Here is a 22,514-nt window from a genome sequence, read left to right on the forward strand (position 1 = left end):
TTAACCGCAAGTGCAAAGTTACTCCTTTCTGTACTAATAGGCATCATTTTCCCTAGGGAGATTTTTGCAGACTATTACTTACAGTTTTCCCACTTGAAAGGAAGATCATGTGAGACGAAGGGAAGGCTGGCTGCTTTTGGCTCTGGCTGTGGCAGGGTTAAAAGTCATTCTCGCCTCTTCTAGCTGTGGGCATGTTCTTAACTCTGCATTCGTTAGGCATATATGCCTTTATTTTTTTAACTGTGTGTACTCCTTGATTGTTCAGTGAACACAACAGAGGAGCCAGGTTCAACACTGGGAGTACATGAAGCACTCGGATATTTGTGGGGGCATCACAGAAGAACAACTCATCTAGATTTTGGCCTATTAGGGTAATTAGTCTCAAAAGCTTGTCTTTTTATACATAAAACACAGTAGACACCAGGACAGCCAAGGCAATTTTTTATTTTTTTAATATTCTCTGGTACTGTGGGTGTTACTATACAGACTCCAGATTTTAATGAGTTATTACAAAGTTTATATTGTGGTAAAGTAACGGTTTTAGGCAAGTAAAATATCCCCTGGAATATGCAAGGCAGGAACCAGATCACGACGAACCCTATTTCCCCGTGGTTGGTGGGAACAGTCAGTGATGGTGACAGCGGTTTAGATCTCCGAGCTTCCACTCATGCCACAGGACCCCTGGGCTGCAGGTACGTGCTGGGATCCCTGAATTTCCTCTGGTGGGAAACAAATGGGGAAAGGTGGAGTGATGGGGCCACACAGCACGGAACAAGATCGCTAGGCAGGACACTCTGGCTTGCTGCCCTGAGCACAGCCCTGCAGGCTGGCTCGCATCTCATCACTGGCGTTTCTCTTACCAAGCTGACACTCTATGTGCACTCAGAAAGCGAAGGTTCGTTAAATGCCCCGGGGCTCCCAGCACACACTGATCCTGGGGGTTCGACGGCACCTCCCCGGAAGCTCTTTGCCCTTGTTGTTCTCCTTGGGAACAGCTGCAAGCCAGCGGTTAGCCTCGCTGCCTCTGCGGGGACCCCTGAAGGGCTCTGGATCCGCACCCCCAGCCACTCGCCAAACAGGGGACAGGCGAGGCATGTACCCTTGCTTTGGTTTCAAACTCCCACCATCGAGGCTCGGCCAGGCTCAGTGGCTCCGCTCCCCGCTGTGGGACAGCAAAATGCTGGTGGTGGCAGCTGCCAACTGCGTGAATCCTTTGCTGATGCACGGGGCCAGGACGGGAGTCTTTTGGGGGCCCTACGTGTGTATACATGGGGCCTACAGGAAAGATGGGGAGGGACTCCTTATCAGGGAGCGTGGCGATAGCACGAGGGGTAACAGTTTTAAACTGGAAGAGGGGAGATTTAGATTAGATATTAGAAAGAAACTCTTTACCATAAGGGTGGTGAGGCACTGGAACAGGTTGCCCAGGGAAGCTGTGGATGCCCCATCCCTGGAGGTGTTCAAGGCCAGGCTGGATGGGGCTTTGAGCAGCCTGGTCTAGTGGGAGGTGTCCCTGCCCATGGCAGGGGGGTGGAACTGGGTGATCCTTAAGGGCCCTTCCAACCTGAACCATTCTATGATTTATGATATTTATGTGTGTATGTATATAATACACATATAATATATATACACACAAATATATATATGCACATATAATACACATATATGTGTGTATATATACATATATATGTATAAATGTAATACACATATATATGTATCTATAATACACACATACATGCACATGTGTATTTTTTTCAGGTAAGACTAAGTTGCAGTAAGGCTTCTGAAAGGGGGCAGCAGGTTGGTGACCCCGGGGCTGGGGCGAGCGGCAGTGACACCCCACCAGGGTAGAGGGGCAACGCGGCTCCCCTCGGGGGTTGGGAGGGCAGAGGGCAGCCCCCTCTCCGACAGGGCTGCCCTCGGGATGAGGAGGAGGAGGAGGAGGACGGAAGGCGCAGGCAGGTAATGGCACCCCCCCAGCCCCAGGCGAGGGAAACCGGGCCCGCGCCCTCCCAGAGCCGCCCTGTTTGCTCAGCTAATCTCGCAGGCAGGAAATTGCCAGGCGATTCATATTTATGCATCGTCGCCCCAGCCCCCCCGCAACCCCACGCTGTCGGTATTCCCTGCGCGCCTCTCCCCCTTTCCGCCCCGTCCACCTTCACACACACCCCCCCCATTCCGCCTCCCCTTCGGCCGCCCCGCCGCCGCGACCCCGGCCTGAGGGGAGCGAACCATTCCGCCCGCGGGGGGTGCCCCACGCCCCAGCCCTGCGCGGGGCGGCGCTGGCTGCCGTGCGGGGGGCGGCTCCCGGCGGCGGGGGGAGGCGGGAGGCGGCGGCGGCCGGGCGGGCAGCGGGATGCGCGGGGGGCAGCGGCGACAGGAGGCGGCGGTGGCGGTAAGTGCGGGGCCGGGAGGGGTTAGGGGGGTGTGAAGCGCCGTCCCGCGGGGTGGGTGTAGCGCTGCCGGGGCGCGACGGCGGCTCCGCTCTCGGGGATGGGGAGAGGGTCCCTCCCGGGCGCGCAGAGCCCGGGCTGACGCCGGCTGAGCTGCTCACTGCTGTCCCCGGGTTTTGGCTACTTTTAGGGGAGTTTTGTGTCACGCATCCCCCCGCAGCCCCCTCGCGTTTCTGACGGGTGGGGGCGGTGGGGGACCCCCCCCCCCCTTGCCGCCCGGCTCGGCGGAGACCCCGGTACGGGGCTCCCCCCGTGTTTCCTCTCGGCGCCAGTCGCTTCTCCCTCTTTGTCCGGGTGTTTCACTCCCCCCCCGCCCCGGCCCCGGTGCTGGCGGGCGCTGCCGCGTCCCCGCCGCCGAACAAAGCCTCTGCCCCGGCTGGCGGCGGGGGCGTCCGTCCCCGCGCGTCCGTGGGCGGAGGAGGCGAGGGGGCAACCGCGGGGCTGGGCTTGGCTTGGTTCTCCGTCGGCGATGATCTACCTGGTGGAGGGGAAGCCGTAGGACAGGGCTCTTTGTCCGCCCTTCTTTGTTAGGCTGGTGGCTTTTCGAGCTTCCTGCGGCGGTGCGAAGGCTGCTGTGCCCGGCGGAGATGGGTTTCTCCCAGGGCTGAGCTGATGATGGATGGATGGATGGATGCTGCCTCGGCATCGCTGGAGTTGAGCAACAGGAATCCGGCATTGCGTCCGACTGGCTTGCGAATATCAAGGGGTTTGGGGCTGGGGTCTCCCTCTGGCAGATTTAGGTCTTGGAAGTCACCTTTCGTGTAGCCCTGTCAGCAGCCGGAGCCGGGGTACGCTTCGGTGTCGCCCAGAGCCACACGCTCGGTAGTGAATTCAGCTTGGAGACGGGAGGCTTTTCAGAAAGCTACCGAAAAGGAGGAACAGGCTGGATACTCAACAGTCCCATCTTTTCTCCTTCTGCCCCAAAGCTGCCTGAGGAATTTCCCCATGTGCAGAAGTGTAAATAGACTGGCTGTGCTTACATAAAAGCTCGAGAGATGGTCTGTCTGCTCCTGACATAGAGTGCTTGTGTGATCTTAAACACATGGCTTTTGTCACCAATTCCTTTTCCCCTAAATGCTCATCTTGTCAACGTGTCATCTTGCCTGGGCACCTTGACTCTGTATGTGCCCGAATCCTCCCTGTCTGCATCTCCAGGGCAGCTGGGTGGACGTGTTGCCAGTCAGAACATGGTGAATATTTCATCTTTGTGCTGCACCTTCCCTCTCTTTGGGGGGAAGAGGGAGATAAGAGAGAGGCAGTTTTGCAAGTTCACGCATCTGGTGAACTTCTCAATTTTTCCTTTCTCTCTCTTCTCATACGTAAGGTCCCCAAAGATAAGGTATTAACACAGGGAAGGAAGAGAGATGGGAGGAGGTAAGGCATGGTGGTGCCAAATGGAATCACAAAGGATAGGCTTGCTTTCCCACAGCAGAAGGAAGCAATGTAGGAGAGAAAGGAGATGAAGTAATCAGAAGATGGAAGAGTGCCTACCTTTGCTGTCAAGGGAAGGGGTAGGCTGAACTAAGAGGGTAACAGAGGAAGAGATACTTTTAGGGCAGGCGAATACTGACACCCTATCATTTCCAGAGGCAATAGTACCATTTTTGTTCATTTTATGCAGTTCCTTTTCCACACCAGAAGTTTGTTTCCCTTCCATTTTGACAAACGCTAAATTGACCCTTCTGTGTGCCTGTGTTTTTACTGAGGGAATGGAAATCTTTGTCAGAAACCAGGACAGGAAGAGCAGTCATTTTTTTTCCATTTTTTCCATATCAGTTAGTGTCTATGCTTATCAGATACAGTTAGCGACCAGCTCCTTGAAAGTATGCAAAGACACCAGTTGACCATTGTTGGGCAGGAACAAAGTTCACTATGAAAAATTTGGAGTATTTTGTTTTTAGATAGGAAGCAGAGGATGGGTCAGATAAGATTGCAGGTCCGCCTTGAAGCTAGAGTTGGATCAGAAGGACTAAAGGGGTTTGGATGGGAAGATCTTGCCTGTCTTTTCCACTTGACGATCCAGAGGAAAGCTGAAATAATGAAAGTGGGTGGGGGAGGTGCTGGTGATTGTTTATGAAGGAACTGATGTTGTGTTCACTGCACGTGGCATGTATTCTCTCCATATTCATTTGTTAAACAATTCTGATGTGTAGTAACTGGCAGTATAGCAAACAGCACTTCCCATTGAATTAACTAAACAGCTATAAGACGACTCCCTGTTTCAGGTGCTCAGATAAGATGCTGTTCATTTAGGTTTTGTTTTAGACCAGCGGGGCACATCCAAGACGCCACGGAAATCCAAGGGAAGCTTTCTCCTGTAGAAGGTCCTCCAGAGACTGCAATATAGGAGTGAACTCCGTAAATGTGACCAGGCTTGATTTTTCTTACTCAAATCTCATGCAGGTGGAGTCAGTTTAATTATGTGAAGTGGTGTAACTGCAGGTCTAGTACCCATATTCCTCGCTTGAGGGAAGGCAGCCCTGGGACTTGCTGATAAATGCTGGCCTGTATTGGTGCCGGCAGGCCCGTGGCTTGGTAGCACAACAGCCACGGCGGATGCCACTTGAGCTGTCGCTTGTCATGATGTGGTTTTGCCAAGCAAGTGTGATGAGAAGCATTTAGTCCGGGGGCACGCTCGCTGCCCGGAGAGTGCTGGGAAGTGAAGAAGCGTTAAAGGGCTAGAGGGGACGTTTGGAAATATGGGGCAAGCATCTCAGGAGGGAGACAAATTGAGGAGAAATGGACAAACGAAGTAAGAGAGACAGAAACTGTCAGAATAAGTGGGCACTGGAGGGAACTGATTAACGAAAGGAAGTGACAGGCACAAAGTGGCAGTGAAAGAAATCAGCACAGAGGAAAGCAGATCGTGGGCAAAGGTTGCCTGAGAGAATGGGAAAATGCAATAGACAGGGAAAAATGGTAAGGACATCCAAGAAGGCCAAAAAAAAAAAAAAAGAAAAAAGGCAGTAGATGATCTTTGAAGCTGTTCTGATTAGTTTTTCTAGCTGCCTAGATTTTCTGGACTTAGCTACCTGCTGTGCATGGCAAACTCTCATTGAATTTGTTCGGGGCATCCTAGGGGCAAGCTTATCATGTCAGATAGAATGGAAAAGGAGAAACTTTTCTTTAGGGTCTTTCTGCTCTTGTACAGTGAGAATTTCTGCTCCTATACAGTATGGATTTGGATTCATAATTGTTTTGCACTCAGCCCCCTTCCTGAAATTTTACATCAAGGAAGTCTGTATTTCCTGGGCTTCAGGAGTGGGAATTATATTGGTCTAGAGTATTTATGTGCATTTATTACTACACCGACTAGGTTGTTTTGGGTTTTGTTTGTCTGCACATTGAGATGTAAGCAATCATAGTCCACCAGCCACCAGCAGAGCTTTCTATTTGCCATGTCTGTGGGAATTTTTTAAGTCTCGATTTGCAAATCTTTTGAGCATGCTCAAATTTTCAGTACAAAAGGAGTTAATGAAATAGCGTCAGAATAATACCAGGGAGCTCGTCATTGCTGGCGTGAGATGAATCGGTCATTGGGTCAGATAACTGACTCTTAAGTTTAACTGCCAGAAAGGCATGAAGATAGAAAAGAGGAGCATGACTTGAGGTTGGCTTGCCCTCTGCCAGCCCTTTTTTTCTGCACGAAGAAAGGAGTTCATTGTTTTAACAGAAATCTCTTCTAATATGTTTCTACCTGCCAGTGGCTTTTCTTTGGGCAGAAAAGAATTAACTCTTCATCTCACCTCAGCTTATCTCAGTGAAGTAGTCCAGATGAAGCAGTGGTTTGTGTGACTGCAAAATAAGGAGGCGGCAGTGATGTCTACTAAAATAATGCAGTTTGAGTAGGTAGTCTAATCTCTTGTCCTACCAGATGCATTGGAATGAGATTAGATTCATTGAAATGTGTACTTTAACAGTTTCAACTTCAGGTAAGAGTAGCTATTATGGCACAAAAGTTATAAAGCCTCAACATTTTCACTGTCATTTTTATTTGGACGCACTCAGCAGTCAGTGTCTCTTATGTCAGTGGAAGGCCAATGGCATCCTGGGCTGCATAGGGAAGAGTGTGGCCAGCAGGTCAAGGGAGGTCATTCTCCCTCTCTACTCTGCACTGGTGAGGCCACAACTGGAATACTGTGTCCAGCTCTGGGCTCCCCAGTTCAAGAGAGACAGGGAGCTACTGGAGCGAGTCCAGCGTAGGGCAACAAAGATGATTGAGGGATTGGAGCATCTGCCTTACGAGGAAAGGCTGAGAGAGCTGGGACTCTTTAGCCTGGAGAAGAGAAGGCTGAGGGGGGACCTTATGAACGTTTACAAGTATCTAAAGGGTGGGTTTAAGGAGGATGGAGCCAGACTCTTTTCAGTGGTTCCCAATGACAGGACAAGGGGCAATGGGCACAAGTTAGAACATAGGAAGTTCCATTCAAATACATGGAAAAACTTCTTTACGGTGAGGGTGGCAGAGCACTGGAACAGGCTGCCCAGGGAGGTTGTGGAGTCCCCTTCTCCGGAGACTTTCAAGACTCGCCTGGATGCAGTCCTGAGTGATGTGCTCTAGGCAGTCCTGCTTTAGCAGGGGAGTTGGATCAGATGATCTCTAGAGGTCCCTTCCAACTCTGAAATTCCGTGATTCCGTGAAATCTCAATTTGTAGTCAGCAAACTGTAATATTTACATGGTAATGAATGTTTACATTTTTGATGCACATTTAAAATTGTCAGTTGTCATGACCTGATTAAAATGATTATGTGGCTTCCATCCACTGGAAAGGGCAATTGATATGACAATGCCTACAACATCAGTCCTTATCAAGTAGAATAGAATCATGCTAATACGGTAGGACAGAATAATGAAAAATGTCATATTTGGGTGTGTTTTTTGGAGTAGTTGAGTTTAGTTATTCCAGTAAAATAGATGTGGTTTATGAGGGGGATAAAGTTATTTAAGGTGTTTTCTGTTGTTGCTGAATTGCCCTTTTTCTGCTCCTTCCCCAATATCCAACGCGATACTTTCTCAGAGGAAGAGATAAGCCGTGAGAGCGACTTCCTCTGCCGCTCCCTTTTCCACATCGGAAACCTGCAGGATTACAAGGGAGTGACTTAGTCAAATCTGATTCACAGATACTTGCTTTTTAATTTATTTAGCGTGGGTGAAGGTGCCAAGCTATGAGCTCTGGGAACTAAAACACCCTGTGCCTGTAACCAGGCTCAGTGGCACCGCTGGGATCAATGTATTGCAAGCCCTACACCATGAAAAGGCAGGGACTGAGCAGATTTCAGGGCTATGCTGGCAGGAAATTAGCTGTAGTTTAGGGTCTCTAGTATATTGTGTTGTGGGGGAGGAGGAGGAGGAAATGAAGAAGGAAGTTTAAGGTGACCTTTAAGTAACAGCCTTGACGAGTTGGCCAGTTTTTGGCAGAGATGGCTGCGCTCGCTCTTAAGGATGTGTCTGTTTGCTAGTTTATGGATACAGAATCTCCACCAAATTATGCAGGTGCCTTTCTGTGAATATATTGTTTTAGTTTGACAGTAAGCTTTAAGGGGTTGGGGAAAGATGGGTTTACACTCAGGTGTTTTTGGAGGTAAACTACAGATCCTGGTGAGTTTTACTTTCCCATCAGTTTGAGCCTATCGAGACTTTTGTTTGCAAATAGGCAAAGTAAGTCAGGGAAAAAAACAGGCTTGATTTAATCAGGAGCAAGTACATTGTCCTCAGATTATGCAGGAAAAAGGTAAAACAACTTGGTAATGGAGCAGTCCATTTATGCACGTAGGTGTGCTATACCGTGGGAAAGTTAAATTTCCGGGCACCGAAGCCATCGGCACTCATTCACCAAATTTAGTTCAGGGGGAAAAAATCTAAGAGGCTTTCTTGTTTCCAAAACAGTGTGTGTTTTATTGGAACAGTTGAAGTAGACCCTAATAGTTTGAAAACCACCTTGTTTCAGAACAAATTAAACCCTAATGGTGTTGTGCGGATGGTGGCAATGGTGGGGTTTTGTCCTTGCCCTCCACCACTACTTGGGGTTTAATCTGTTTTCTGTGGGTGGCTGTACACTGCTGTCAGAGTTTCTGAAGAGAAACTTCTGAAGAGAAGTGTCAGAGACAGGAGAGGGGACAGGAGCTGCTGGGAACCACCGGTGATGTTTTGCGAGAAACCGAAAATGAAGGAACAACGAAGAGCAGAAAAACCTTAAAGGAGAGATGGCTGAATTTGAGAGCTCTGTTTAAAATTGACTGTTTATTTTCAGTTAAGGGAGCACTTTAGCAATGCCTGAGGCATCGCAACCCACTCGGTGGGTAATGTAAGAGCAAAGTGGGTGCCGTAGCAAACTCTGCTAAAGGGAGGTGGGTACCAGCCCCGGCCGAAGTAAAGGAAGGGGTGAGAAACTACGTGCTGAGAAAATGTCACCCTGAATCTATGGACTAAAAGCTGGGTAGAGCTGTACCTGTGGCTTGGTTGAGCTGCAGCGCCAAGGGAAAGGAGTTTTTACTGTAAAGCCACCCTATGTTATAATATCTTAAAACTGGAATCCTTTGTTTGACTTGCCGCCTGTTTGAGTCGTGAATCACTGTTTCTTCTGGTTGTTAGTGAAACAAAACTTAATTTGGCCTGGGCACCGTAGAGATGAAACATGATTGGTAATGCTGTATACATTCACTTTGGATGACTTTATAAATCCCAGATGAAATAATTTTGCTTCGTTCCAGCCAAGGCAGAGCACGGCATGCGCTCTGTAACGAAAGTCAGCCTCGCTGGTTGTTGCATGAGGCCCTGCTTAACCCTCATCTGAAAGAATATGATTTTGTGAGAGCAGATAAACTCTGGATTTTGAGCTGTTCATTTGTTTAGCTCATTAATTCATTAATTGTTTCTTGTTTATGCACACAGTGGAGAGTTTTCGAAAGTTCTTCCCCCCAAAAATCCAATTATTGCTAGGTGACAACTTCTGTGATCTCTCATCCTCTAAGAAGAGGGATGTGTAATGAGTTCTCAAACTTGAACTGAAACCATATAAATATTTAACCTTAAAAAAGACATTTTTCCTTTCGGCTATTAGCAAACCCAGGTATTCACCAAACTGAATTGAAGACTGAATTTTCAATTACATAGAAACCCTTCCCTCTCGGCTGTTCTCTCCTTAACGTTTGTCATGTTGATTAAGTGGTAGCCATCATCTTACGAGACAGAAAGGATGAGGTTTTTGGTGATCTTACCAATTATTTTAACCATAAAGCAGCAACGTTGGAGACACAGGAAATCCAATTATACTTTTTCCTTTCTTTTGAAGAACCCTTTTTTCTGTCTTTTAATTCCAAGTTGTCCATATTTTAGTTTTCTGTTCTATTATATGATTATACTCCTGTTACAGAACAGTGTGAAATGTTGAGAGTTGCTAGTTTTCTGTCTCAGGTTGAACATGTCCTGAAAAGTTACGTTTTTCCTTGTTCTCTGGGGAGCTCAGGTTGAAGTGCGGTATTTTTAATAGAGATTACACAAGCAATATGCCAAGCAGGCAAGGTAGCACCAGTTTTAACAGGATTTTTGTCCTAGCCCTCCACGTTTCATAGGCAGGCAAAAGGCAGAGAGCCAGTTTGACACGCGAGGGAGCCACTGTTAGCTCTTGCTGGGGTCAGCTGCCCGTCGGCCACAGCCCTGATGGGGGGTCCCGCGGGCAGCCCCCCAACCCCGCTCCTGGCAAAGCAGGCACCTAGGATGCTACACGGGTTTCGAGTTTGGAGGATGCAAGGCAAGCTGGAAGGAATTAGGGAAGGAGTCTCTCCATGGGGTGGAAGACCCAAGGGGGGGCGAAAGGGATGGTAAATGTTTCATGTCAACAAAATAACCTCTTGAACATGAAATTTGGGTTGAAAAGCTGTCCAGGCTGTTTCCCACCATCTGCTCTGGAGAACTTCAGTTCTGCGGTGCTGGAGAGGGCAGGCGCGGTGGGCGAGTGCCCCCCAGGAGGTATGGTGCTCTGAGGGTCTCCTTCATTTCCCTGTCTCCTTGGAGAGCAGAGCTGTTTTCGGGGGATGGTAGATTGTGTGCTCTTGGAGCCGTCAGGGTGAAGCCCACCTCTCGCTGTGAGGCAGGGAGAGGTGCCCGATGGGGTGGAAACTCTCCTTAGGGGTGAGAAATGACCTCTGCGGGGAAAGAAGCAGCACTGAGAAGCGAGACCAGCACAGGGGGATTCCTGGGAATCCAGGAATCCAGGAGCAGCGGAGAGGGACAGGGTCCCCCTGTGGGACAGCACCCTGGTGGGGGGAAGGCAGTGAGGGAGAAGCCCAGAGGTCACGGTGAAGGAGCTTCCCTCTGCAGGGGTTAGCAGCCAGCTCCCTTCTGCCAGGGCTGTCCTCCCAGGAGAATAACGTGAAAAAGCATGGCATGAAAAGTCTGTGCAGTGGAGAGCTGAAACGTTGCGGCTGCGATGACTGCGGTTAATTAAATAGGTGGCTGGTCTCTAGACAGCCCCAGACATCTGTCTCCATTCTTCACTTGTTTTTCTGCCGCGTTTCTATTTGCTTGTCCAGAGTTAAAGCCCAGAGGACCTACAGATGGTCACCATTATTTTTGTCACTTGATGCAATTTTTTTTAAAAGCTTTTTTGTCGACCTTTTAAAAACAGATGTGTGTATAAAAAAATAAATAAACCTTTTAATAGAGCAACTCACTGGAAATCTTCTGTGTGGATTTAGATTTTATTTTAGTCTTTAGTGGCTGGGGTTTAATTTTGTCATTTCTTTTAAGCCAAGTCTCTTGTAGCCATATCATTTTTTTTTCTATTTTTTTTTTTTTTTAAATAAACTTTAAAGAATATCTGCATTCCTCGTCTGGCTTCTTTGGAACCTCAGAAATCGTTGCATGCCAAAACATTTTCTGTGTTTTGGATCGTGTACCTTTTTTGCATAGGTTTCTTCACGATCGCAGGATGCTGGCGTTGCGTGGGCTGAAATTGGGCTATGGGCTTTCAAAAATAAAATCTTTAGCAGAGAAGTCCAACCTTGTTAATGATTTCTTAAGGAAGCCACAGGATTGCAGACAAAACTCGAGCTGTGACTAGTAACTGCCTGCACAGAGTCAGGATCATAGATAATAGCTGATTGTCAAATCAAATTATATGGACTTTTAAACTTATAAAACAACTGCAGACAGTTGGTGTCTTTTTTTTCACAGTCTCCACATTAAACATGGAGTGCTCTTTCCAAATATCTTTTAACATATTTCTTTTTGAGTTGTCTCCGGAAATTTAACCATAAGAAATGCCAATTTTGGTCTATGTTATATACTTGAAAAATGTTCTCAGAATACACTTCTTAACATTCTTTTCTTTTGTTACTTTATTTGCAGGTCAAAATTTATGTTTCACTCAAACTAGGATTGTTTTAACTATCCTGTAGAAGATGAATATGATGCCAAACAGAAGCAACCTTTCTTCCTTTCAGAATGCTGGATCAGGTAATCAATTAATAAAAATGAAGTTTGTTTGTAAGTATACTGAGATCTTGACGAATTTGTTATTGATTTTGGTCCTTTAATTCTCCTGACACATAGATAAGATCAGCGCGCTGTTCTTATTCCATATCTAACTCCATTTACCAGGCAAAATAAGGCCACAGCTGGATACGCTGCAGACAGCCAACCCTCCCCCATCGGTTTAATGCCTGGCTGGAATAGATATCAGTGACCCCCAGCTAAAATAGTCAGGAAAGGAAGAAAAGGAATGGGGGGGAGAAAATAATAATAATAAAAAAGGAAGAATTTCCTTCTCTGTAGCTCCAGGCAGCAAATACTTTGCTAAACAGAGGAGCCTTGCGCTGTGCGCTGAAGGGTACCGAGCGAAATCTGGGGCTGAGCTGGATGCAGGATGGGTTTGGGACAGGCTGGGTGCCGGAGCTCCTGGCCTCAGTCCCTATAGCTGCATGCGGGGGCAGCGTCAGCCGGGATGTGTAACGCATCCTGGCGTATTCACAAAGTCTCATCCCAAACATTGCCCTAAAAATAAACAAAACAAACAAGATCTGGTTTGTGGGAAGCAGCCACGGGTTCAGCTAAACATGTGCTGTCGTCCAGTTGGGATTTAACCGTATGATTGCGGGCACTGTGGTGCTGGAACCAAACAGGCAGAAGAACTGGCATAAGGTACAGTAGAGAAAAGCTGAATCCGAGTGGCTACATGAAGGTATCGTGACCTTTTCTTACTGTACTTGTTTGGATTTCAAGTACAATGAACGCTTCATTGCTGTGGTGAACAGGCCTGAAAGTTTCCATGAGCTAACTTGTTTCTTGGCAAAAGCATCCTGTCTTTTTAGGATTAAATGCGCCTTACTGGTGTTGCAAGGGAGTAATAAACAATTATTAATGTCCCATTAATGTGTCTGCTAAGCTATTTATATAGGAGCCAGTGGAATTTATGCAAAAACATTTGAACTTCAGCTGTGTTCAAGTTATGATTTGGACAGTACAACTTTGATATGAGATTAGCTTTCAATTTTGAGAGGGATTCGGAAGAGGGAAGGAGAAAAACGAGGATAGAAATTAGGTTCTGTTCTATAATGGAAGGCTAAGTATACAAGACATATACATTGTGCTTTATATCTGTGCTTTTAAATAACTTTTACATCTTGTTCTTCTTCCTCATAACACCACTAATATGATGAATGCTTAAGCTTTTCCAGATGATTTTTTTCTCGTTCTGACAAGAGTTCTGTTGAACATGGGTCATGTTCCTCCTTTTGTTCATTTGAGCTTTGTCATTGCTGTTGATCAAAAGTTGTGAAAATAGATAAAAAATGACAAGTAAAATTTCGGATTACAAGAAACCGCAGTTTTACTTCTCACGGTGGTGATGGTGTGATGGAGAGCTCTGTGACCTTACTGGTTCAAAGGCAACTTACATAGTTGTGTCATCATAACAAACATGTTAAAATCACAGCAAGTAAAATCATGGTCAGTATAAAGATATTAAATTCTGTGTAGCAGTAAACGTGAGGCTTGGTTTTGAAGCTGCAAGTTAATGTTTCTGGCCACTGCCAAAGCTTATAATATAACACATGCTTAGCCAGGTCCACTGTGGTCAAGAAGGTTTTGATTTTTCTTTTAATATTTTTTGCTTGTTTGCTTCCTTCCCCATAATGCTGACTCCTTTTATCTTCTGCCTATTCAATTACATTATTAATGACGGCTACCTTTTGTTCTTAAACTTATGGGTTTGTTCCTTAAGAATTGAGGAGAATATATTGTTACAGACTTACCACAGTTTGTGTAGAGAAAGTCTGTGCAACGGAGGTCTATTGAATGATGCCCTGGACAGTAATGAATTCCAGGGGGTTTTGCCTGGTTAGCAAGGAACGTCCCAGGAAAAAAAAATCAAAAAACCGTTCACAGAATGCATTGCTACGTTCCATTAGGTATCTGAACCTAGTGATCCTCAATGAAATTGGATCGTATCAGCTCTGGTGGAGGGCGGGACTCCACGTTTTGTGCCTAGGTTCATATAATTGTCTGAAGTGGTACTTGGAAGAGGATTAAAGTCTTGCCTCCAAGGATTTTACAGGCACTTTACACATTTGGATGTTAGGTTTTCCTGCCGAGTGACAAGCTGAGATTAGGTTTCTCATGAGGTGGCTGAAGTCACAGGTGAAATATGACTGAGCCAAGAGTAAATCCCAGGTTTGACCCTTATTTTCCAAAGCAACACTCGCTGGCAGTGCAGGAACTGATGCTGAAGAGTAGTGCTTTATTAGTTGGAAGCACAGCCTAGCGCATCCAAGGAGCTTCTGTAAAGTGTTAATGGAGCCATTTCTACATCAGCTGAGGTCTAAGTGCAAGCCAGCTGGGGTTCCTGTTTATCTCCTGCAGTGACTGACACTGTCAGGAGCTGAATTCCTTTCTTTGCTTTCGGCAAAGTTGGTCTCAGAACTGTGGGCTGGAACTTGACACATCGTTGAACAATAGCATCCACCACAGCAAAGGCTTTTTTGGTGTGTGTCCTCTTCCAGAATATAAATTACAATTCTGACCAAGTGTTAGGACCTGGAGCCTTAAACTCCTGACAGTGTTTTGAATGGTCGTGTGTTTTTGTTGTTGTTTTGAGTGAAGTCATGGAGCCTAGCATTATACTTTTTTAAGGCTATCTTTTAACTAAAGTGCTCTTTGCAGATGTAGGTACAGCTTTGTATTTTAAGAGCACTGAGCTGAAACACCTTGTAAAATGGGCCTGGGTTTTGTACTTTTCCATGAAGCTTTGCACAGCAATCCACAGAGTAAGCAGAAAGGTGACGAACTCCTACTGAGCTTTGAATGGAGCTCATTAGTATATTGGGGCTCGGATGCACAAGCTGCACAGGTTAAAAGAAGAGGTGGTCCAGAGCTTATGTTCTGTATTCCGAGCCCTCCTTTACTCGGCTGCCTGCTTCGCATCTTCTGCCTGCACCTCGGTTCCTCAGCTGTGAAACATCAGGATAGTAATGCTTCCTAACTTCATGGCTGAGCCACAGACTCCTGCAATGGATAAGACACCAAAGAACGAGTCTAGCCTCTTTCCAACGGTGTTGCTGATTTGTAGTATGAATTTCGTGATGTCCCTGTAGCCCTGCTTTTTAGTCTCCATCTTTTGCAAAAACAGAGGTGGGAAAGTCGTGCATCCCCTCCTTTGCTTAATGATCTGAGGCACATTTATTACCAGCATAGTAATTACTACAAAAGTGTTCTTTTCAAGTTAATGTGCAGGCATGCACACGCAAGAGGCTACCTACTTGCTAAAAGCTTTTTATTTTTTCTTCTTTTCTCTTCCTTACAGATTCCAGTAAGATTATGGCAGAATATAGCCACACACAAAACCAGATGGAATTACAAAATGCTAGTTTGGGAAAGGCTTCTGTGGCGAATTCCCTTGAAAATGGTCTCCAGGATATTATGGAAAACCTCAACCAGAAGAAATATTCATCAAGTCTCAAATTTAAAACAAACGGGGACTATGCTGGCTCGTATTTAACCCTTTCACAACCTATGCCAGTTAAACCTAATCCTTCCTCCAGTGTTAAAAATACACACTCTATTACCAAAATTCAAGGAGGCAAGCAGTTCCCCTGTGAAAGCCCATATCTTCCAGATAAAAGCATCTCTGTAAAGCATTTGGGTTCCGTATCAGGCACGTCTCCATCCCTCAGTGGTTACAGTTTAGGAAGGACAGACTTTGATATTCATGCCAACAGAGAAAATGAAAAATCCCTTGGACACATGGATAAGTTTCACTACTCAAAGTACAGTCAGAGAAACAAATCGTATGACAACGTCTACTTCCCAGGAATGTTGGAGACGAAGAAGATCTCAGGCTCGCTTCTGACCATGTGGAATGGAAGCTCGGGGAACGAGCTGATGCTTTCACCTGCTAGCAATTCAGGGGCGGCCAGCATGCCTTCTAGCCCAAAGCAAGGCAGGAGGATGAATATTGAAGACAGCCTGGCCCTTCACATAAAGCCAGTTAAGCACAAGGATGTGATGATGGAGACTCTGGGTTCGCGGCCTAGAAAATACTCTGGTGGATCTCTAAGTCATATGGGAATGTACAGTCGTTCCCTACCCAGACTTTATAAATCAACAGAAAGCCAGCTGGTGCCATTAAGTTTGCCACCCAGAAGCTCTCTGGGTAATACTAAAAGGAAAAAACTTGGAGAAAAAGATCTACCTCAGAATGCTTTGGATGCTGATAATTACCTGAATTTTTCTTCTTGCAGCTCAGGGGTTTCACCACATGCAAACTCTGTCTCTGGGAATAATCCCTACGCCAGTTCAACTCTTAGTGTTCCTGCAAGCCCTCGAATTGCTAAAAAAATGCTTTTAGCACCTTCTTCCCCGTATCTTTCTGATGATTTCGATAGACTCGGACTCTCAGGAACAAGCCCCAGTAGTTCTTTCTCCCCAGTGGATTTTGACAGGTCGTTTTCTATCCGAAGAAACCTTTCCACCAGTTCCGTGGAACTTGACGACCCAGATCTGGAAAGTTACAGACAGACGCCAAACTCACTGCAAACATCCATGCGAGAGCGGAAGAACAGCATTAGCTCCATTTCGGGAAGAGAAGACCTCATGGACTACCACAGGAGGCAGAGGGAAGAGCGGCTTCGGGAGCAGGAGATGGAGCGGCTGGTAATTTTTTCTCTTCCTCTTAGTTTTTCGTGGCAGTTAGCATTTGCAAACTGTCCATCCCAGATCTAGCCATCAGGAGGGTACAGCAAAGCATAAGCTGCCGTGTTTTGGAATTCAAACGTTGCCTGCTTCAGATGCCTTGTTCATTACCATAGTCCATGAAGCTAATGCTTAAATAGCGCCCTGCTGCAACGGCTGGGGTAGACGGTACCATTCAGCCATCTTAAAAAAATGTTGGAACCCATGTAAATTGCGTTCGGTCATCCTGTGGGCTCTGTTAAAATGTCTATGTGCGTAAAACCCACAAATTGCACTGCAGGGATCCAGCACTTTTTGTTTTAGATGATGGTGCTGTTTTGTGGTAAGCGGGTAAAGAAAAAAAGAGACTCCACTATAAGCTGCTCAGCCGTGTGTGTTGCGGAGTCAGGTATACATTGGTGTGGGTTCAACACCCGTCACCAGAGCGTTCTCTGCTTGGTTGTGGATTTTCCTTCTGAGTATTTTTGTTAAAATGTAAGCCTCCTTGCTTCTCCCCCTCCCAGAATGGAGTGTAGCAGCGGGGGATGGAGTTTCTCTCTTTGTCTCTAGTCAACGTAAAGCATTGCATACTGCTTCAGTTTGGGATTAAATTTGGTAGTAAAATGTAATTTATGTATTATTGAAACAATTTTTGGGTAGGAAACACACACAGATGGTTGAAACAGTGCCTTATTGAAACTGTCTCTGAAAGTATACTTATTATTTCTTTGAAAAAAGTTTCTCGGTGGCTGCAAGAGTCTCTGACCCTATTAACGTGCGTTCATATTGTACTGATTTTATCATCGAATCTGAGGTCATTATATGCTCCAATTGGTGTTTCTGAGTCTTAGTAATACTTAGTAACTCTTAAAAAAATCGTTACGCTTGTGTGCTTTAATTCAAATCTTTATGGATTTGAGCGAAATGGGTGTGGGGAACTCTTAAGCCTGTCTGGTTTGCAGACAGACAGCGAGCCTGCAGGGGAGCTCACTTCCTGGGAAGGCCGGGGTGACAAGCCGTGGGGAGGCGGGATGCGGGTGCAGGGGGATGCGGGAGCAGTGGGATGCAGGCTCAGGGGGATGCCCATCAGGGGACACTAGCAGTAGCCCACTGCCAGTGCAGGGCCACTGCTCCCATTTCGAGCCACACCTGGGAGCATGTTCAGCTGAAGGTTTGTAACCCGTTGAGATGTCTCCCTCCCGTCTCACCTACGTCCTTGACAAAAGTGAAGGACCCTGTGAGGCGGGCAGGAGCCTGCCTTTCCGTCCCCAGCCCGCTCAGGGCTGTAGTCTGTAAAGATACAACACTGTTGGTTTGCAAGGTGTGAAAATGTTCATTTTTGCCTGCTTAGAGCTGGGGCTGTAGAGTTGAGGTGTGGGTGTGAGGGGGCGGCAGGCACTGCCCCTCTTCCCCCTCGGTGAGCAGCCCCTGCCCTTCTTTGCCCCACTAGCCCTTCAAAACCTCCGCCGGCTCCCCTTGAAGCTGCAGCTTCTCGGGAGCAGGGGCTGGGCTCCCTGGGGCGAGGAGGGCCAGTTACCAGTGGAAATGACTGGGCAGCTTAGGAAAGGTTGTTACGCTTGCCCACACAAAAGCGGGAAGCATCAGCAGAAATGGTGGCAGGTTGTTGCTCTCTCTCTTCTTGGCTGCCTGCTCCCTGCCATTCCTCCACTCCTTTCGGAAATCTCCTCCCTTCACCTTGGTCCTGGTGCTTTGTGTGTGCAAAGTGGTGTTTGCTTCTTATCACAGGCTTTTCCAGACAGTCATGCTGTAAAACCTGAGATAATCAGTCATAAAAGACAACGTAGTAGAGTGTATTTGTATTTCAAAGAGAACCGCGCTTTTTTTTTTTCTTTTGTACTGAGGTATGGAAGATATGGGGTTGTTTCAGTATTCAGTAATGCTAAAAGGTTTTATATGTGGATGTAATGACTACTTCCCCCCCCCCCCCCCATTTCTTTTCTTGCTGGACAGTACTTCTGAAGAGTCCTGATTCTTTAAAAAGAGAATTTACCTTCTGTTTTTTCCAAGCATGTTAAAGTGTTTGAAAGAAGATGATGTTTTGTGTGTTGGATGTAATTTGAAGACAAAGGAACTTCCTCCTTCTTGAGTTCTACTTCTGTTCAAGATCCTGCTCAATATTTTTTTTTTTCCCCTTGTTAGAGCTGTCTGGTGGAAGAGTTGAATGTCAGGAGAGCGTGTCCTTCCAAGGGTTTCAGAGTCTGAAAAAAGTGACAGATGATAGGTTTCTAGATCTCTGAGAAGGAATATATTTTAAAAGAAAAAAATAAAAAATTGCACGTTAGCTCTTTGTACATCAGGGCTTGTTCTCTTTTGGTTTTGTTTTAGTTTTGTCCTTCTGTGTGGATCTAGTCATGGTTCTATCCAAGCAGGGTCTTTATAGATCCAGCCTGAGCTTCCAAAGACCAGTTTTGTCCGACCTTGTGTACCGTGAGATGGACAAAGGTTAGAGATTCAGGTCTCTCTTTTTTGGGGGGTGGAGAGAGGTGTGAATAAAAAAAGCCAACTAAACAAGCACCCACGGATAGCAAAACTGTGTGCTTTGGCTTTTTAGTGCTGAGTAAAAGTTCAGCTTGAGTAGCTGGTAGGGGAAACGTAGTCTCTCTTTGCACGAGTATTAAACTATTACATGCTGCGGTTTTTGAAGCAAAGTACACAGAAGAAAAGTGTAGGACTACTCAGAGAACTTAATCAGGAACATAAGCCTCCTTTTTAGAGGATTAGACTGCTCTATGGCCCAGGTACAAAGTGTAGAGCATCTTGCATTGCACCAGCACTGCCCCTGTAGCTATCCTGCTGGCACAGAGCGGTTCTAGGGTGTTGTGTTTGATAGCTGCTACTCACTTCTGGATTTACTTTTTCTTAGTAAAATTTATGCACACACTGTAATCTGGCCTAGTATCTGCCCTTGGTCTCTTCTATTTTCTTTCACTTGTTTACTTTTTCTTTTCCATATAAATTATTCTATGAGTTTTACTCGTGCTTAGTTTGCTTTTTAAGTGACAGAGGCACCTCTGGAAGTTTGCACTTTGAGCTGCTGCTTCAGCCTGCACATGAAGCCAAATGATCTGCTGTCATTGCCCAAAGAAATAAACAGAGAATTAAAAAAAAATAATAATGGTACAAATAGTGAAAATATGTATTGCAGGGTGGGGTTTTTTTCAGAATGATTTAAAATGTCTGAGTTTTAATTTGTTCCCGTGCACCAAACAGAAAAGACATGTATGTACTTGTGTAGGATTTGGCGTTTCTCCCTCCCTCTTTCTTTTGATTTGCCTCTTGTTGGCTGGGTTTCCCCCAGACAAGCTGAAGACTGGTGCCGCGTCTCTTTTGCCAGCCTGTTCCTCTGTGACTTGGGGAGCGGGAGGAACCGGAGTTCCCGCTGCTGTCACCCCCCCGCCATCCCCGGCGTTACTGCTGGGGACCGGTGGGCTGTGGGAGCAGGTGGGACGGCGGGAGGCTGCTCCTGGGGCTTGCAGAGGCAGGGGGCTGGTGGTGGGTCACGGTCTGCTGCTGCTTTTCCTTTCCAGCCCGGCTGACCAGACGTTGCGTCTTGGCATAGGGATGTTTGTACAAGCTTTACAGGAGTCGAAGTCCGAGTTAGCTATCGCTGAAGCTAGCCCAGGAGCCTTAGAAACAAGGGGAAAAAAATTACCACTGTGATCTGAGAATATTCAATGAGGTTCAGTTAACGATTGAATTTTTAATTTTATTTTTTTTCCTAAAGAGGAAATCTCACTCTTTTTTTTCTTATCTGAGACAAAAGCCCAACTGTGGCAGCTGCTGGAACTGAAAGGCAGTCTTTCTCTTCGGCCTGCGGGGAGGTCGGGGATGGAACAGCACAAGCAACACAGTCAGATAGATATTAAGGCCGTCTGTTTTGTTTGATGCCTGCTCACTTGAACAGCACTGAACTTGATTTTTTCTACGGCTTTTTTTTTGGCAGTACAATGTATTTCCTCTAGATGGTGGTAGGTGCTTAAAAATTACATGTGCGGTGTCTACATGATACCTTCCACAGGCCAGCTGTCTCTACGGGTGGTTGTTAATGAAGTTTCACTAGGTGCGGGAATTGTGCTGGGAGAGGTTTCGGTTTATATGACCGATGCCTGGAAGAGCAATAGTAAAATTCAAGGAGCTCGTTTCATAGTCCACTTCTTCACAGTCAGAAGAGCACTGAATTTCATTAAGTAGGAAATAGTACAGAATATCCTTGTGCCTGGTTTGCATTGGTATATTACAATTTAGTAAGATGTGCTTGTGTGAGGGGAAAATGAAATGAAAATATTTTTGAATTTTCAAGGTGGTACTGCTTTAAAATTATGGTTAATAGAGTTTATTTAAATCTCCCATACAGCTTGGAAAAACCTCATACATGTTTTATAAATTTATCTTGGCACCGTGTCTTTTTATAGACCCTTTAAACATAAAGTACCCAAGCTGCATGTAAAAGTGTTACTTACCTCTTACAGGAACCCCAGCCAAGTAGAGAAAGGCTAGATCAAGGCAATTTTTCCCGCCACAAGGATTTGAAAGTCTCTATAGTGTTACAGAATAGCTACTTAACATTAATTTACTTTAGCAAACGAACAAGTCCCATATAATAGGATAAAAAAACCCTGCAGAATATAATTAATATTGACAAGACAGTACATTTTCAGGAACGTTCAGTTTCAGTTGTGTTCCAAAACATTTCCGTGGGATCTTTAATAATGCAAAGTGTGGATTACATATACTTAATTTTTGCAGCTATAAATTTTATGCAAAATAACAACACGAGACAGCAAGAAATCGGTTTCAGGAGACATATTTTTATGTACACAACTTAAGTACTGCACTGGAGCTCTAGTCCTTAGGCTCCTTCTGTCACCATGATTTGAAAAAGGAGCATCTGCATAGGTACTGTAGGGGCAAAAGGGCACTGACCCGAACAAAGCACAGTACTTTGCTGAAAACCTGGGCTTGCGCTTCTGGGTGCCCAGAGGTGATAATTTGTAAGCGCACGTTCATTATTTTGGAAGCCGGCAGCATTTCCTCAGGAGCTGAATACGTGCCTGCACATGGAGGAGCTCATTCTGCGGAAAATCGTCTGCTCAGTTCCTCCCTGGAGGCTGGCTCTACTCCATGCCACCACTGATCTACTCTGCTTTTGCTGCTCTGTTTCTTCTGTACCTGTAGCGGGAAGGTGAGGACGAGGTGTGCCAGCCCGGTCCCTGCTCTGAGCCGAGGTGGTCTCTCTGCGGCGCTTCTCCATGGAGGTGCCTCTCCCCGGAGGTGCCCGCGCATTGCCTGTGGGAGACAGACATGAAATATGGGCGCTTTCTCCGAGTTCTGTGCTGCTGGTGGTCACCTCAGAGCCAAAAGGCTAACTATAGCAAAGCAAGGGCTGAAAATGAGAAAATAAAGGAGGCTGAAGTGAGAAGCTGGTGCAAACTGGAGGGAAGAGGAGGAACAGTTGGTGAGCTGTTCTCAGATCCAGTTAAAGTCTAGCTTTGAAATAAGCTTCTCGGTATCTTGACAGGTGTGAAGTCACCAGCTCCTTAGAAATGCAGGAAGGAAAGAGAAACCTTTCTCCTGCCTCTTGCCTGCGGGGTACTGAATGTGTCTGTAAGAAAGTAAGTTTGGGGAGTTTCTGCTGCTCCCTTCCCCGGGCTCTCTGCCTCTTCCCCCCTCCCATCCTTTTAGACTAGCCGCTGCTCCAAGCTTTTGCTGTGAAGCTGGTTGCTGCCTGTCTGTGAGGTTTTTGAAGAGCAACAATGGGAAAGTGCTGTTCTTTGGTGGCCAAAAAAAGCAACAGCCTCTTCTTCAGGCAAAGGGAGCCCTGGCTGCACAGGCTAGCCATAATTCTCATTAGCGTGGGTCACAAAGGATAGAC

At 46.3% G+C, this 22,514-nt stretch overlaps 1 protein-coding gene across 7 annotated transcripts in view; it reads left to right on the top strand.

The window, feature by feature from the left end:
* The window catches only part of PHLDB2 (pleckstrin homology like domain family B member 2), an 86,415-nt gene that overhangs the window by 12,338 nt on the left and 51,563 nt on the right, over window positions 1-22,514 (top strand). For 6 of the 7 annotated variants that reach the window (XM_074597461.1, XM_074597487.1, XM_074597504.1 and 3 more), the window contains exons 1-3: window positions 2,320-2,395; window positions 11,804-11,911; window positions 15,255-16,603. In XM_074597461.1, the coding sequence (XP_074453562.1) occupies window positions 11,857-11,911; window positions 15,255-16,603 (1,404 nt within the window). In that variant the 5' untranslated portion in view covers window positions 2,320-2,395; window positions 11,804-11,856. Of the gene's footprint in view, window positions 1-2,319; window positions 2,396-11,803; window positions 11,912-15,254; window positions 16,604-22,514 lie in introns of those variants that run through there. The other variant, XM_074597471.1, reaches the window with a different exon arrangement.

Source organism: Larus michahellis, chromosome 1 (genome assembly GCF_964199755.1).
Source record: "Larus michahellis chromosome 1, bLarMic1.1, whole genome shotgun sequence".
Lineage (NCBI taxonomy): Eukaryota > Metazoa > Chordata > Aves > Charadriiformes > Laridae > Larus > Larus michahellis.